Here is an 18552-nt window from a genome sequence, read left to right as displayed (position 1 = left end):
ATCCACCAGCCACTCCTTGGAAACCCCCTATGGGGCAGCTCTATTCTGTCCGATAGAGTTGCTATGAGTTGGAATCAACTCTACAGCAACGAGTTTGGTTGTTGTTTTTTTTTTTTTAATGGCTGGTGATCGCAAGCATATCTTTGTGTGCTTGTTAGCCGTCTGAGTGTCTTCTTTGGTGAAGTGTCTGTTCATATCCTTTGCTCATTTTTAATTGGATTGTGTGTCTTTTTGTTGTTGAGATGTTGAAGTATTCTCTAAATTTTTGAGATTACACCATTGTTGGATATATGGTAGCCAAAATTTTTTTCCCAGTCTGTAGGTTCTCTTTTTCACATGAAATATAAAGAATATTTTTATATATGTGCATATATAATGTATGTTGTTGCCTTGCATCGACAGCAGTGGGGTTTTTTTGGGGGGGAGTTATTCTGAATTAGAAAAGAAACTTGCTGTAGTCTTATAGAAAAAGGGATAAAGGCAAGTAGTTCTCTACCAGTTGAAACATGAGTAACCTATGGATAGTTGAATACTGTAAAGAGTGTTGCTTCTCTGTTAAACCTGCTCATCTTAACTTGTGTGTATCATTGCCTCTTGTTATCCTTCAGGTTGGAAGTCGAGTTGCAGACCGTGTATATGACATAGCCAGGTAAGTGATGGGTACTTAGTAAAATGTAGTCAACTTAAATGTTGAGAACTTGTTATCTGGAATGGCAAAATCTGGAGGAATTTATTACCCGGAGTGATAGACTCTTTTTCACGTCTGAGAGAGCAAACGTTTTTTTCTTTATTGTTGCCTAAAAAAACGAATGAATGCAAGCACAACTCATAGCTTCTCTCCAAGCCTGAATGACTGATCCTCTTGATTTGGCCAAAAGCCAGTAGTGGAAGAATTGTTCCAAAAACAGAGATAAAGGATTGGCTGCATATGAATATTTAAGATTTACTAAACCTAGCTTTAAATGTTTGACTAAAATTAGCAGTAGAGTCTCTTATCATCTAAGAGAAGGAAAGAGTCTACCTAGATTCACTCTCCAAGTAGGTTATATGAGACTTTGGCCATTTTATCTTAAAAATTGTTAGTGGTAACAAGGTCATATGAGTCAGATTTAAGAAAAGAACACTTTCATCAAGTGTTTTTGAAACCTTGATGGATTCATTGCTTGATATTAGACATAGTGAAAGATCTATGGACTGGAGTTGACAGCCATGTGGTAGATGCTCTGTGATGTTAGCAAATTTTTATGTTCTTAGGTTAAAAGACCATCCATTAATTCAGACCAAGATAGGATTAATTTACTACATTTGCCTAGAATAAAGAAAATTTTATAAAACTATGGGCTCTTTCAGTCGTATTTTGGTTAGGTTCTTGCTGCTTAAAAGAGTTTTGGGATGAATTAATTTCATAAGACAAAATGCTTGTTTCAAACAATCACCCCCATTTCATTTGTTTCATTAGTTCCATTATTTTAAAGATCTGAAAAATAGCTAATTCTTAATATTGTAGTCATTTGCTATGCCTGGATTATAGGCCACTTGTGATTTAATAAATGAAAAATTAAACTTTGCAAATCTATTTGGGTTTTACAGTCTTTATTTCATAGTATTGAGCAAACCACAGGTCTATGGAGAGACCTGTGATTATGGCCAAAAACATTTTAAACTAACATTAACACTTTGGAATTATGAAAAATACTAGTCTAAATGTTCTTATACTAATGTTCAGTTATTAGAAAAAGTAGTTTATCTTGTCAGCACTGATTTCTTGTTGATTTTTTTTAAAACTAATGCCACAGATTGGTGCCTTGTTTGTGGATTCACAGGCTCACTAGTGACAAAACTAACAACTAACTTTGGTTGAGCGTTTGTACTGTGCCAGATGCTTTATGTGCACTCTTGGGTGTGCTGTCGATTCCAACTCATAGCAGTTCTACTCTCCCATGTGACAGAGTAGAACTGCTAGCAGGCTGTAATCTTTACGGGAGCAGATCGCCAGGTGTTTTCTCCTGTGGAGCCACTGTTGGGTTCTGACCTTTCAGTTAGTAGTGAAGCGCTTAATTATCGCGCTACTAGGGCTTCTTTTACGTGCACCATTTTGTATAACTCTTGCACCATCTCTGAGGGAGGCAGAAATCTTTCCATTTTATAGATGGGAAACTAAGATCTATCAAGGTTAAATCACTTGCCTGTGGTTAGCAGAGCCAGTAAATTTCAGGCCCAGAATTCTAACTCATGTCTTTCTGATTCTAAAGCCTGCATACTTAACAATCGTGCCGCATTGCCTGTGTTCATAATCAGGATATATGGCACTAGGTTAATAAATGGTTAACTCTCAACAGTGGTGTTCTCCAACTCTGTATTGGTGTTCTGTAGTTTTGACATAGATTTTTAACAGAAATTGAAAAGGGATTCTTTTTGTTCTGATTTTTCGGGAAAAGCATTATTAGCTGATAGAATTTTAAATTTTCTTGTCACAAATTTTTCTTCAACCTGTGACCTACAATTAGAAGTTTATACTGATACAGTATATTTAGAAGAGAGAGTATAGCATAGGAGATAATAGTTCTGGTTCAGGATTCAAGGACTGGGTTCAAGTTCTGACTCGGCCACTTATTAGTTGGGTGATCTTGGTTTGGTTTATACTCTGAATACTTAGCACAGTGCTTTGAACCTGGTAAGTTTTCAACAAACTATTTTTTTTTTTTTTTTAGTTTAACATGTTAATACTTCATGGTATTTCACAAAGAATATGATGATTTCTAAGTGATCTGATGCATCAACAAATTTGAAAAATAGAGATATTTACTAAGTCCCTGTTAAGTATGTTCATTATATTCACGTTAATTTATATTAACTTCTTTTCATTCTTTATCTGGATGTATTATAAAATTTAAAAACGACATTTAAGCTATTCTACAAATCCATATCACAGAGCAACCTTATGGGAGCAAACCCATTGCTGTCGAGTCAATTCTGACTCATAGTGATCCTATAGGACAGAGTAGAATTGTCCCCATTGGGTTTCCAAGGAGCTGGTGGATTTGAACTGCTGACCTTTTGGTTAGCAGCCATAGGTTCGTAATGAGGTTTTGTGAATATCAGGCCAGATAGACTTTCTTTATACATTATACTCTCTGGTAGATACAGCTTGTGAGGCAAGGCCGATGATGTAGCTTTCTGAAAATTGTGTTCAGTAAAATGTTTTTACTTAAGAAAAATTAGTTGTTAATAATTATTATGCATCATATGTATATCGCATGTGTATTACGTTTTGTTGGTATTATTACTGACAAAGCATAATTTATGTCTCTTTATTTTAGAGATTTTCCTCTTGCTTTGGATGTCGGTTGTGGACGAGGTTACATAGCACAACATTTGAATAAGGTACGTTATTTGAGGACATAATTTTATTTTGAGAAATTAAATTGGCTCATTTTAGAGAAAGACTTTCCTAATCAATTCAGTTTGTATCATATTTAGATTTTGATTATATCAGAGCTGCTAACTTTGTTTTTTTTTTTTAAGTGACAGAACCAATGATTGTTTTTCACTCTTCGGTATTTTTTCTTACAGTGTTTTTTTTTTCACTTTGAAGCCGTTTTTACAGTCTTCCAACTATTTTTTCAAACCTATGTAAGATAAGTTTCTCCTTATTCTCACTTTGTTCAAACTTTTTTGATAATTTACAATAAAAATGAGATTGGTATTAATATAGAAAATGTGATTAAGCTGATTTTTTTAGCAAGGAAAAGTATTAATTTCATCAGTTGGTTAGAAATCTTTCTGCATAATTAAATGTAAGTTGTTGTTAGGTGTTGTCAAGCCGATTCTGGCTCATAGTGACCCCATGTGACAGTACAGCTGCTCCATAGGGTTTTCTAGGCTGTAATCTCTATGGGAGCAGGTTGCCCGGTCTTTCTCCCCTGGAGCCGCTGGTTGGGTTCAAACCACCAGCCTTTTGGTTAGCAGCCAAGGTTTAACTGTTGCGCCACTATGGCATTTTATTGGTGTAGTCCCTATATATAGGGTACTGTGCTAGACACAAAGATTAAACTGGGATTTCTGTATAAAATCTTAGATAAAAACTTGGGTCGGAGAGGGACTATGAGGCTTGGAAAACACACTGATAATAGTAAATGCCACAGAAATGGTACAGTTGTTAAAGTGCAACAGGAGTTAAGGGAAAGGAAAAATCAGTAGTGATTCAGGTGGTCAAAGACTTCTCAGACTGATCTAGTATTTGAAAGAATTTGCATTGGTGGTTCATTGAGGTATTGGAAGTGAGGGCATGGTGGGAGACAAGGCACAGATGTAGAATGTTGTAGGGTGTGACATAGCTCTGTTTAGGGGAGATTAATCTGGGGATAGTATGTAGGAAGGATTGAAAAAGGGAGCGGATAGAGAAAAACAGACCAGTTAGGAGACTGCGTTAGTGGTGGCGAAGGCATGAGAAGTAAAGGCCTGCCACCCATGTGAAGGCAGCAAGATATAAAGGGATGTCTGAGAGACTTAGAATCAACAGAATTGATAAGTGATTGGATAATAGTGGGTACAGCAAATTCATCTTTACAGTTGCTGAGACCAAAAATACTATTCTTTGCTTCCTCTTGTGTTCTCCTCACCCATATCTAATACTTCAGCAAATCTTGTTTAGATTTCAAAATATATCCATATCTCTACCACCTCTTACAACCATCACCATTACCATGCTGGTCCAAACTACCATCATCTTTTGGCTAGATTATTGCCTCCTTATTGGTCTCCCTGCTTCTACCCTTGCCCCAGACAGTCTGTTCTCTCAGCAGTCAAAGTAATCCTTTTAAAACAAGTCAAATCATTGTCAGTCTGCTCAGAGCTCTTGGCTTCTCATCTCAGTAATAACCTAGAGTCCTAATCCATAAGGCTTTATGTAATGTGAGTCTTTATCATGTCTCTGACCTTTTCTCCTACCCCCCATCTCAACTTTTCAGCATCCCTGGTCTCCTTGCTGTCTTGAATAGGTTAGGGCTTTTCATTGCACTTGCTGTTTTCTCTGCGTTTCTCCAAGCTATCTGTGTGGCTAGCTTCCTTACCTCCCTCAGATCTTTGCTTAAATGATCCCTCATCAAAGATCCCTTCTGACTGTAAAACACTGCTCCCTGCTTTCCATTGGCTAGTTGCTTATTTTTCTCCATAGCACTTATTAGCACCTGATGTACATTTGTTTATTTGTTCTCTGTCTTCTATCACTTGAGTATAAGCTCCGTGAACTTTCCAGTGTCTGGAACAGTACCTGGTATGTAAGAGGCACACAATGAAGATTTGTTAAATGAATATTGCATGAATAAATGCAAGATAACTTTGAAGTTATGAGCTTTAGTGACTGGAAAAAGTCAGAGGCTGGGTTTAGGGCAGGGAACAAGGGATGATTCCTGTTTTAGATATATTGAGTTTGTGGTGACAGTGGAATAGGTTAGTATTAATGTCCAGTAGGTTGTTGGAAATGCAGAGCTGGAACCTAGGGTATTGAAGTTCAGAACATTGACTTGAAGTTAGATAGGGATTCAAAATCCAGCTCTGCCACTTGCTGTCTGTGTACCCTTGGGCCAGTTATCCAACCTCTCCAGACCTAATTTTCTGTAAAATGGGGGCAGTAATATTTATCTCAAAAGGTTGTCAAGAGGATTAAGTGAGACAAGTAAGTCTGACGAAGATTTGGAGACCTGTATAGTGGTGAAAGTTGAAACCATAAGAATAGGTAAGATTTCTGGGGCAAGAATGTAGAAAGGAACTTTCTGTAACTGTATTTAGTGGTAAGAGAATGAAGAGGAGCCAACAAAGATGCTGGGAATAGGCTGTAAGTTGAAAGGTGTCTTAGTAAGGTATCTTTTGATTGTAAAAAGCATAAATGCACTGAAGCCAATTTAAATACAAGGGCATTTAATCCATAGGGATATGGGAGTACAGCCAGGCCTCACAAGAAATGGGAACTTTAAAACATCAGAACCAAGGCCCTCTTGTTCACATGTCTCTGGGATTGCATGGCTGCTGCATGGTTGCCTTTATTCTTTTTCCTCTCTGCAGACTATCTGTCTGCAGAGACATTGTTCATCAATGCATTTGGCCCCAAAATGAGTACCCTACACCCAGTAGTGTGCTGGAGTGGGCGTGTACCAACTCTTAAGAGCTGATTGTTAGCATTTCTTCCCTTCTGTGTGTTGATTGACATTGTGCACTAAAGTGAAAGTTTAATCTCAGTTACGGTGGGAGTGTTTATACCATGGAAATTGGCAAATGCTACAAAGCAGTCCCCCACCAAAAGCCTGGTGTTAAACATTTACCAGCTCACTATGGCCTACTCTCTGAAATCTACAATACATGCTTTTCAAACTCTAGGGTTCTCTGCCCCTACTCTCTTAGTTCAAATTTTCACATGAGACACTGGGACAAGCAGTTTGAATGGCCTGATTCTTCACCCCTCACAGTTAGTGTGCGGGAGCTGCCTCAGATGAGCCAATTGTGCACATCTCTTCCCAACTCTGCATTCATCAGTGTCGTGTTGGTAGCATGAAATCTGCCATTGTGGGAGTAGTTAACACCAGGGAAATCAGCAAACACTACAACTCAGGACACTTTTTTTTTTTTTTTTAAGAAGAGCCTGCTGTTAAACATTTACCTTTATACTGGTTGCCCTCAGGTAATCAGCAGTGGCCAGGTAATGGTAGGGTTGTATGGTAGAATGCTCTTCCCAACTTGTAGTCAGGGAAGTTCTTTAAGAAGGGGATGTGGGTGACGTAGAAAGGATTGGCTTCTCTAATAGAGGAGGAGAAATCAGAGTAACTTAAGTTTCTAGGAGACCATTAACAGACCTGTGCTTTAAAGAGGTCAGGCGAAATAGGACTGAGAGCAGTGAGAGCAGACTGTTGTAGTTGGTGATTATTCTGTTAGTGTGATTCTGAGCAGTGAAAGTGAAAATAGATTACCAAGAACTGTGGAGACAGACATTAGTGAGAAGGAGAGTTGTGGATCACAAACAAAACAGCTAGAAGGGGGTTAGAGGTAAGGAGATTTTTCAAGATTGAGAGGCCTATGCCTGTTGTAAGGTGAGGGAAAGAGATGGAGAAGAAAGAGATTGAAGATGGTAGTGATTATGGTTGAAGGAACAGTATCCTGGAGAAAAGAGGGCATGACGGGAAGTGTTGATCCAGGAAAGAAATAGTGCTTTACCCTTTCTTGTTGGAAGGAAGAGCTGATAGGTGAAGCAGAGGGAAGATGAAACCACTTAAGTCTCCCCCACCCCCCCAAGTATCCACATTTGTTAAGTCTTTTATTACTGTTTGTAAACTCTTTGAATGAACAACTAAAAGGCAGAAAACCATTCTAGGTCCTTTGTATCTGCATAACTTCAAATGTGTTATTATTTTTGTACTGTATTAGTTTTAGCAGAAAAATATTCTTGCAAAGCTAAAAATGAAGGCATAATTGTGACTTTCTCCTTAGCAATTTCAACAGTTGTTTTGTTATTGTTTGTTTTATCATTGATTGGGTTTAATTATTCCATTGCAGGAAACTGTTGGAAAGTTTTTCCAAGCAGACGTTGCAGAAAACGCTTTGGTAGGTAGCTTTTTAACACTGTTGGTTTCTGATCTGGTGTGATTTTTCAGTTCTAAAGAGTAAAGAACTGAAAATAAAAAATAAAGTTCCTTTATTTTTATTTTTTTTAAATAAAAATTGCTTTATTGATTTTTTTAAATTGTAAATATAGTACAGATGAAATATAAAGGAGAAAGGAAAAATCACCACTAATCCCACCATTCAGAGCAATCACTAGCGATATTTTGCTCTCTACCACCCCAACACACAATTTTATACAAATTGTATTATGCTAACATGCTGTGATTTTCACACAGTGTCATTTCTGTGTTAACGATGTATGTACCATCTTTTAAAATAGCTATATAGTATTCCAGTAAATGAGTATTCCATGGGTTATTTAGGCAAATTTCTTTTGAAGAGCGCTTTTCTAGTTTTTCAATAATCAACACTGGTGAACATTTTTGTTTTGGGAATAAATTCTTTTGTTTTGGGAATAAATTCTTCGTAGTGGAATATATGGATTCAGTGATAATCTATTTTTAATTTCTGATACACATCTCCAGACTGAACAATGCTATTATATGAAAGTGCTTGTTTCTCCTTTTCTTTGACAACAGTGGGTTGTCATTCTTTTTTGTCTTTGTCAATCCAATAAGCAGAAAGTAGAATCCCACTGTTGTTTTTATTTTACGTTTGTTTGATTACTTGTGTAGCCAAATAGCTATTGATGTCTTTTGGCTCTTGATCCTTTGTTGATTTGTGAATTTTGTAAATAATTTTGTGAATTGCCTGTGTCTTGTCTTTTATTTTAACTTTGGCATGTTCTTATTCTGGGTGATTTGTAAGAACTTCTTCTTTAGGGATATTAATTCTTCGCATATGTCTTATATTTTTCCTAGTTTGTTGTTTGCATTGTTTATTGCTTTTTATAAGTTTTTAATTAGTTTATAATCAAATATATAATTTATTTCTTTTATAGTTTTTGGCTTTTGAGTCATACTCACTTAGGCTTTTTTTGCCTATGAGTATGAAAATGTTTACCTGTATTTTCAGGTAGTACCTTTATGGTTTCAGTTATTTCACTGAAGGTTTGAGCCCTCTGAGATTTGTTCTAGTGTGAGATGGGCATCCTGTTTATTTTTTTCCAACTAACTAGCCAGTTTTTCTAGCTGGTCTTAAGTGTCATTTAACAAATATTTTTTGAGTGCCTTTTCTGTGTGCCACCTTCATTTTATTTTTTGGGAAGGGTGTAAACTGCCAGATAAATATAACATTACTTCAGTTTAAAAGTGATTGTGTTAGCAGTTGAGATTCTGTATAAATGTGTTTTTAAACTTTTATTTTTTACCATTAGAAAAATACCATAGAAACAGAAATTCCTACTCTCAGTGTTTTAGCTGATGAAGAGTTTCTTCCCTTCCGAGAAAATACGTTTGACCTGGTGGTTAGCAGTTTAAGGTTGGTAATCCATTAGTACTTTTAAAAAATACCTGTTATAAGTAGATCATTTGTGCTAGAAAGTTTTTAGTACAAGATAAAGAATATCGATAATGCAGTAAATTCTTAGAAACTGTATTTTTAAAATCACAAACTAGTTATCTTGGTTTATACGTTATAAGATTTCTCTGCTAAAGAGTTATGCATTATTTGCTGCTTAGTGGAGATAATATGATACAGCCTCAACTCCCCCCTCCCCATTTTCTTCAACTTGCTAAAGCCTGTCTGTGATGGAAGGACTTTCCTTCCCATTGTAAATTGGTATCTTAGAACTGATACTGATGGGAGTAGGAGTTTGAAAGAGTGTACTGGCACTAGTATTCAAATATCAGAGTACTGTTATCATAAAACTCATCTTTTCAAATAAGGGAAAGTTAGTATTTCCTTCAGCTTTAATTCTTCTACACAGAAATGAGGTTCTCAAAGTTACTTTTCCCTTTGTGCTTTCTACCATGCGCCTCTACATTTATTCCACAGGCATGTATTGTAAATATTTATTGAATAGGTTAGAATATACAAGGCACTGTGCTAGAAGCTTAGGAGGAGTATAAAAATGAATTCAAAGATCCTATCCTTGAAGAACTCAGTGTAATAGAGAAAATAAGTATTCTGTGTGGTATATTGATTGTCCTACTTCATTATTGTAGTCAAATAGATTTTCTTTCCAAGATTCAACATGTCCTCCATGTCCAGTACAGCCCTTTTGATAGCTGTCTTTAGAGTGACCAACCATGTTGATTTCACTAGGATGTTGCTGGTTTTAGCTTTGAAAGTCTTCTGTGCTGGGAATCCTCTCAGTTCCAGGTGAACTGGTATGGTTGGTGACCCTGTTTTCCTCAGTGAGTTTGTAATTTCTTCCCTGCTTTCTTAGATGTGCTGAACAAATTTAGAAAAGCACCACATTCTATCTTGAAATGGAAGACATTAGGGAAGGGAGTCAAAACCTGAGTTTTAACCCTATTCTTTTGCTTGCTATTTGCAAGTGATTAATTTTGATGGTTTCCATTTCTCCATGATGGAGCTTTTAAAAGACCTCCCTATTTTGAAAGTTCCAATAATTTTCGGAAAGCATTTTGAAAGGTAAATGGAAGTTTTACATAGTGTGGCATGAAATGAGTATTTAACACCCAGCGTAAAGGGATGCCAGCTCTACTGGGTATGTGTGACCATAGTCTGTAGTGACTGTTGTTGTTAGGTGCCATCAAGTTGGTTCCGACTCATAGTGACCTTTTATACAATAGAACGAAACACTGCCCAGTCCTGCACCATCCTCACAATTGTTGTTATACTTGAGCCCATTGTTGCAGCCACTATGTCAGTCCATCTCCCTGAGGGTCTTCCTCTTCTTTACTGACCCTCTACCAGGCATGATGTCCTTCTCTAGGGGCTGGTACCTCCTGATAACATGTCAAAAGTTTGTGAGACAAAGTCTCACCATCCTTGCTTCTAAGGAGCATTCTGGTTGTATTTCTTCCAAGACAGATTTGTTCGTTATTTTGGCAGTCCATAGTACATTCAATATTCTTCGCCAGCGCCACAATTCAAAGGCATCAATTCTTATTCCATCTTCCTCATTCATTGTTCAGCTTTTGTATGCATATGAGGTGATTGAAAACACCATGGCTTGGGTCAGGCATCTTTGCTTTTTAACATTCTCAGTGACTGAGAATGTTCTAATCCTTGCCGTCAGGTATGACCAAGCACTGGGAGAGGATAAATGGGTCAAAAGACGATGCAAGAGGTTTCTTAAATCAAGTATTTTGTTCTCAGTTATTGAGCTAAATATGATGAAACTTTAATTTAAGTAAACAGAGCACTTTTTATTGTTTTAGGTATGTGGAATGCTATTTATCAGAAAACTTAGTTATTTTTGGTGAATAATGCTGTTTGCCTTGGTAGAATTTTAAGTATGCTGATGAATTTTATTTTTTTCTAGGAAAATATAACTTAAAATACTGTATTTCTCTGGCTTAACTGTTAGATTTAATTGATGAACTTCTTTGAGCATGTCATCAGGTGCTTATTTTTATTACTTTCTTTAAATAAGATCTCAGAAAAGCACTGTTTAGATAAGAGGCCCAAGTGGAAATGACTTTTACTTTATTCCATGATAAAGAATAATTAGGTATATAATCATATCAGCTTTTTTACTTAAAGTGATGTACTGATATAGGGGAGTCTTCTAGTGTAAACATAAAGAAGGTGTTCCACTAGGAGTATTTATTATTTTAAAATATATGAAAGCAATCAGTGAATTTTGATATGCAGTTTCAGACTTCAAACTAACACCTTTTAGGTTTATAATTATTACCAGTTAAGGTATAACAGATATTTGTTTTTATATTTTAGTTTGCACTGGGTGAATGACCTTCCTAGAGCACTTGAACAGGTGAGAAAATCTATGTTGATTCTAATATACTATCTTATTTATTATTAGAAACTTACAAAACTTTAGTTTTCACAAACTCTTTACTTATGACAATTGGAAAATGGAATCCAATCAGGTGTTTATTGTCTTCTCTGGACAGGGTATGTGGGTGCCCTTTGGCATATTGAGAAGCACCTTGCATGACTTCCTCACCAGGAATTTAGGAAATCTAATTGTGGAGATAAGCTTTAAATTTTATGAAGAGTTTAGTAACTGCACAAAATAATATTGTTATCCTAAGACATTTTGTATGTGGATTCCTTCTCTCTCTTAATTGCCAATAAACATTTTGTGGATAGGAATCTATGTTTATATCTTCCCCATTGCCTCTTAGAGTGCGTGTATGCATTTGGTAAATGTTTGTTGATTGACATTTATCAGCTAACAGATGAGAGATAGGTGAACAGCATTGTGTTCAGAGGAGGGAAAGAGGACTAGGGTGTCAGATTAAGAAATTTAATTAATTCTGTATGCAATTCAGAGCCACTGGAGAATTTTAAAGAGGAGAGTGACATGATTAAAAAGTTGATACATAGCTTAACTAGTAAAAAAGGTCTGCCTTGAGCATCATGTTCTTTTAAGAACTATCTATATGAGATCAAATTGACAACAGCAACTTGAAAGATTAGATAGAAATCTTAGGGGGCGGTGTTTATGTTAATAAGAGACAACTCAGAAAAGGAGGGTGAGAGTGGTTGCATAACTTGAAGAATGTAATCGATGTCACTAAATTGTACGTGTAGAAACTGTTAAAAAAAAAAAGTTGGTGGCAGAATGATAACTACTATATCTTAAGCACATACTATTTGTCAGTCATTGTAGTCTATGTGGTCTAAATAACCCTGCACAATATTTTCATTTTGCTGATTAGAAAACAGATCTGGAGAAGTTCGTTAAATTGAAGGAAGACTGTTTCAGTGGTCCAGGCACATGATAAACTAAACCTAGGTGGCAATGGTAGTTAAATGGAAGAGAGAGGTATTTAGGACTCTACAAAAAATCAGCAGTTTGATGGTTGATTAGATCTCATGATCAAAGAGAGAGAGGTATCAAACCTCATCTTAAAGTTCTGAGTCTGGATGCCTGGAGAATAATTAGTTGAAGGATGGGGAAGAATGGTAATGACCAGATAAAGGGTATAGAAAATGGTAATTCATAGAAATACGGTAGTTGGAAAGAGGAGTTAGTTTGAGAATAGGTATTGTGTGTGGGGTGAAGGGGTTGGGGCAGGGGTGGTGGTGGTGAATTTGCCAAGAAGCAAATGTCATGGAATTGGCAGTTAAAGATGAGTTTAGAGGTCTGAGAATATGTCCAGACTGAAGACAGAGATTGGAAATTCATCCTTGTAAAATCCATGAGAGTTGATAAGCCCTCTGAGGTAGAGAAAATGCAAGAGCTGAGGACTAAATCTTAGGTACTTTCTCTAGTAGAATTTAGTGACAAAAGAAGGACTTAACACTAAAGGAGAAGAAGAGAAGAGGCCAAAGATTTTACAATTTGTTTGCTTATATACTGTTTTGTAATTACTTAATAATATGTTAGGTATAAATTCAAGATGGTACTTTGATTAGAAGAGCCCACTTGTTATTTGAGTTCTGGTTTACTTCAGATTCCACCCCTTTGCTGTAGTATTCCTCATTGTTGAGAATAGACAGAGTCAAAACTAGTTACAGATTCTAGGCTAAGAGAGTCCATGAACAAACATTTGTGATTCTGGAATTCACTTTTGCCACTATTTTGCTTCAGTTATCAATTAAAAATTATTTTTGTGTGATGTATATGTTTATTTCCAACAGCAGCAAAAGAGCAGCTGCCAAGACTGCTCATGTATAACCAGACACCTCATGGGATTTGGGTTCTTGGTTTGGAGGTTTAGGGTCATGGTTTCATGGGATATCCCAGTTAATGGGCCTGATACCATGTTTAGTGCTTCTGTGATACCTCCTAGTTTGTTGTGTAGTGCCTGGGGTTTTAAAAGCTTGCAAGCAGCCATTCAAGGTACAATGATTGGTCTCTATTCTCCTGAGCAACAGAGGAAGAAGGAGAGTCAGGGATAGGAGGAAGAAATGGAATATGTGGCTAATTGCCTCCATAACAACTGCCTCCTTTGCCATAAGACCAGAAGAACTGGATAGTGCCCGACTACTGTTACTGAACGTTTTGATCAAAGATTCTGTAGAGGAATCTTTGATCAAAGGCAGGGAAATGCGGAAAAGAATTTCAGATCCTCATGGACTGACTTTCTGGAGCCATTGAGGCTAGATGAACCCCTGAAACTATTACCCTGAGATAATCTTTAAGTCTTCAACCTTGAACCAACAATATCCCCTGAAATCTTCTTTAAACCATACAATAAAACCTGTTGCCATCGAGTTGATTCTGACTCATAGTGACCCTATAGGACAGAGTAGAACTGCCCTGTAGTGTTTCTAAGGAGCAACTGGTAGATTTGAACTGCTGACCTTTTGATTAGCAGCCGAGCTCTTAACCACTGTGCCACCAGGACTCCAAACCAAACAATAGTTTAGCTTAATTAGTAAGGAATGTCTGCCTTGAGCTTTGTGCTCTATTAACTATCTATATTAGAGTGAAATTGACAATTGCAACTTGAAAGGTTAGAAAGGAAGCTTGGGGGCAGTGAGTTTATGTTAATGGGGGAGGAACAATTCAGAAAAGGAGGGTGAGAATGGTGGCACAACTTGAAGAATGTAATCAGTGTCACTGAATTGTACATGTAGAAGTTGTTGAATTGGTGTACGTTCTGCTGTGTACATTTTCAACAACAAAAAATAAAATTATTAAAAAAAAATTTTTTTTGTTGTAAAGCTGGAAAATAAGTTATTTAAAGAAAATTGACGTGTTACCAGGTTAATGGCTATGAATCATAATTATTTCTCTCTAAGGTAGCTTTTTCTGCATAACAAGCCCCCCAGTTTAATGGCTTACAACAATAACTATTTACTTGGCTCACAATTTTGGAGGTGGTGTTTGGGCTGGGCTTAGATAGGAGGTTCTCCTGGGTCTGACTTGGCTGGCACTTGTATCTGTGGTCAGCTGCCACATTGTCGTAGAGCTGGCTGGTTTAGGCTGGTCTCAGCTGGGATGGCTGACTGACTTTTGCTCCACATGTCTCATCCTCCACCAGGCTGGCTCAGGCATGACCACAATGTGGCAGCTGGGCAGGGTTCCAAGAGAGCAGGTGGAAACATGCAAGACCATTTGAGACTTAGGCCTGTAACTGGGACGCTGTCGCGTCTTCCACATTCTTTTGGCTAAAGCAAGTCACAAGGCCAGCTCATATTCAAGGAGAGGGGAAATAGATTCCATCTTTTGATCAGTGTTGTTAAAAAATGACATTTCAAAGGGCACAAATACAGGAATGATTGTGATTTGCAATCTACCACACTTAAAATTTTTTTCCTTATTTTTCTGATTATAAAAGTAAGATCTATTTATTATTAGAAAATTGAAAAACATAAAACTGATTATTATAAATATTAATGTTGTTGAATATATTATCTGTCATCACAGCTATATTGTACAGCAAAGACTTTCTGATAGTTGCCTTAGATATTATTTATTAGTTTAGCAGATTATTAATATTTGGCAGCCTCTTAAAATAATAGTAATCATAAAATATCGGTTTAGATGACATGTATTTATTCTTTGATCATTTTTACTTATAAAATTGTGAATAGCTTTCTTGTCTTGTATTTATTACAGATTCATTATGTTTTAAAACCAGATGGAGTGTTTATTGGTGCAATGTTTGGAGGCGACACACTCTATGAACTTCGGTGTGCCTTACAGTTAGCAGAAACGGAAAGGGAAGGAGGATTTTCTCCACACGTTTCACCTTTCACTGCTGTCAGTGATCTAGGACATCTTCTTGGGAGAGCTGGCTTTAACACACTGACTGTGGTAACTATCAAGAGAAGCAAGTAATCCATTAATTACAGTTTAGAAACAAGATAGAAAACTGCAGGTATTGATAGTATTTTGGAAAGGCTTCAACACACCAGCTTTTTATAAAGAAAGGCTCTTATTGATCATATTCAGTTGGTGTAAACACATCTTGATTGACACAGGATCAGAATGTGAAACTTTTAGTGTTCGTTACCTGAATAAGTAGCTCAAAAAACTTATACCTCAGTTAACAAGACTATTTTCTGCAACGTACTACTCTTTCAGAATCTTCAAATCCAGAGTTAGATGTATTATGGGATTCATAGCATTCCAGACGATAGCAAAAAGGGGATATGCAGGGACATTACAGTACTACCTTTACCACCAACCCTCAGTTGAAGCAGTGCATCTGAGTCTGAAATGAATGTACACTCACGAGGCCTAGGATTAACTCAAGGTTAGGGAAAGTAGGGTGAGTGCTGTATTGCATGAGGGCTGGAGAGATCTACAAAGAGGACTCACAGATAGTCAGCATGGTACAGTGGACAGGACAAGGCATTGGTGTCCACTAGGTATAGTTAGAGTTCTTACCCTGCCCCTTTACAAGCTCGGGGAATTTGGGTGATTTACTTCACCTTTTTGAGTATTCACTTCTTTTAAAAATGTAAATGGCACTCACCTCATGAAGCTATTCGTATTAAATAAGATAAAGGATGTGAAGTGCCTGGCCCATGGTAGGTGTTCAGTAAATATTAGCCCCACCTTCCTCTTCTCCATCCCTCTACTCCTAGCATTTTCCTGGATTAGGTTTCCAACAGGGAGCCATCTGGAGAGGCAATGACTGTCTCCTTCCCACTCCCTCCAGTAGCAAAGTCGCTCTAAGAGGACATGATTAGCTGTCTTCAGAAATGGGTTGAGTAGACTTCCTATGATTTTCAAACGTCAGGCCTAGAAACATCTCTAAACCTAATTAGAGGAAGTCAGGAATTTCTTGATGAAGAAAGAAAGCTTTTCATTGCATAATTAGAGATGATAGACTTAAAACAAAAATAGCTGTTTGAGCTGATTTACCGTGAATATGTTTCACAGCATCAACCAATAAAAACTGGATTGTCATAGCCTTCCTTGTTGTGATAGAAGGCAAGGGGGTTGACTAGCAGGGCGCCTGATGTTGGAAAGGGGCCTCCAGGGAAGGGAGAAAACAATAGACTGGAAGGAAGACTAGGCTAGGAACTGAAGACGGACATCAAGATTTCACAGTTGTGTCTAGGGTTGCCTTTTTTTCTTTTTTAACTTTTCAAAGTTCCTGAGTCAAATAGAAACTACACTCTGAGATGTTGCTGAGCAGCCAGAAGTTTGAAAACCCAGCTTCACATGAGTGTTCTGCTTTGTAATCAAAACAAGCAGTCTTAACACAGGCAATTGTACCTTGAAGGATCACTGTATTTTTTTTAAACATATTTTTAACTGTATAAGTAATACACAAATATATTTTGGTTATAAACATTGAACTGTGCAAATAAAGTGAAAATCTCTTATTCCCCCTTTAATCCCAAAAATCTTAGCTCTCTCTTCAGAGCAGCAGTTTTTAAAATTTTGGTCTAAAAATTATTAAAGATCCTGAAAAGCTTTTGTTTATGTGAGTTATAGCTATTGATATTAAGCATATTAGAAATGAAAACTGAATTATTTTAGTATTTTTTAAAACTGATAAACTGATTGCGTTAATATAAATAACTGTTTTTTATGAAAAAGAACTTATTTTCCAAAACAAAAAAATTGAGAGAAGAATGCCATTGCTTTATATTTTGGCAAGTTTCTTTACTATACAGCTTAATAGAAGAGAACTGGATTCTTATACGTGCTTCTGTGTTCAAATATATTGTTATACCACATGTCTTGTAGTTCTGAAAAAACTCCATTGTATGCTTATGAGAGAAAGGGAGGTAAAAAGACAAAAGAGAGCTTAGTGTTATTATGAAAATAGTTTTGACCTTGTGAATCCTGAAAACGGCTCTAGAGACCCCAAGGGTCTCCAGACCACACTTTGAGAGCTGCTACCCTAGGGGTAGCTCCTATTAACAGTTTGGTTTGTAATTTTCCATATTTAAAAAAAAAAAAGTGCGTTACTATACTATATACATGCACATACATTTCTGTAACATGTTTTTTATTCTTAACTGTATATTTTATTTTCTTTTTATTGTACTTTAGATGAAGATTTACAGAACAAATAGTTTCTCATTAAAAAGTCGGTACACATATTGTTTTATGACATTGGTTAACAACCCCACAACAGGTCAGCACTGTCCCTTCTTTACCTTGGGTTCCCTATTACCAGCTTTCCTGTCCTCTCCTGCTTTCTAGTCCTTGCCCCTGGGCTGGTGTGCCCCTTTAGTCTCATTTTGTTTTATGGACCTATCTAATCTTTGGCTGAAGGGTGAACCTCAGGAGTGACGTCATTACTGAGCTAAAATGGTGTCCGGGGACCATACTCGGGGTTTCTCCAGTCTCGCGGAGGCCAGTAAGTCTGTTTTTTTTTTTGTTTTTTTTTAATGAGTTAGAATTTGTTCTACGTTTTTCTCCAGCTCTGTCTGGGACCCTCTATTGTGACCCGTCAGAGCAGTCAGTGGTGGTAGCTGGGCACCATCTAGTTTTACTCTGGTGGAGGCCATGGTAGTTGTGGTCTGTTAGTCCTTTGGACTAATCTTTCCCTTATATCTTTAGTTTTCTTCATTCTCCCTTGCTCCCAAAGGGGTAGGACCAGTGGAGTATCTTAGATGGCCACTCACAGGCTTTTAAGACCCCAGACGCTACTCACCAAAGTAGAACATAGAACATCTTTATAAACTATGTTATGCCAATTGAGCTAGATGTTCCCCGAGACCATGGTCTCTACAGCCTTCAGGGCAGCAATTCAGTCCCTCAGGGAGTTTGGGTGTGTCTGTGGAGCTTCCATGACCTTGCCTTGGACAAGCTGTGCTGGCTTCCCCAGTATTGTGTACTGTCTTACCCTTCACCAAAGTTACCACTTATCTATTGTCTATTTAGTGTTTTTCCATCCCCACCCCTCCCCTCCCTCTTAACTATCAAAGATTGTTTCTTTTCCTGTGCAAACTTTTTCACGAGTTTTTACAGTAGTGGTC

The 18552-nt window shown here is 37.1% G+C and overlaps 1 protein-coding gene across 1 annotated transcript in view; it reads left to right on the top strand.

Annotated features, from left to right (window-relative positions):
• Window positions 1-18552, top strand: part of NDUFAF5 (NADH:ubiquinone oxidoreductase complex assembly factor 5) — a 40030-nt gene that overhangs the window by 3637 nt on the left and 17841 nt on the right. The window contains 6 exon segments of the mRNA XM_004376486.3: window positions 609-649; window positions 3321-3384; window positions 7546-7593; window positions 8930-9033; window positions 11422-11461; window positions 15224-15421. Of these exon segments, the coding sequence (XP_004376543.2) occupies window positions 609-649; window positions 3321-3384; window positions 7546-7593; window positions 8930-9033; window positions 11422-11461; window positions 15224-15421 (495 nt within the window).

The sequence above is a fragment of the Trichechus manatus genome, unplaced genomic scaffold (genome assembly GCF_000243295.1).
Source record: "Trichechus manatus latirostris isolate Lorelei unplaced genomic scaffold, TriManLat1.0 scaffold00042, whole genome shotgun sequence".
NCBI lineage: Eukaryota > Metazoa > Chordata > Mammalia > Sirenia > Trichechidae > Trichechus > Trichechus manatus.
This window is presented reverse-complemented; position numbering and strand designations above follow the sequence as displayed.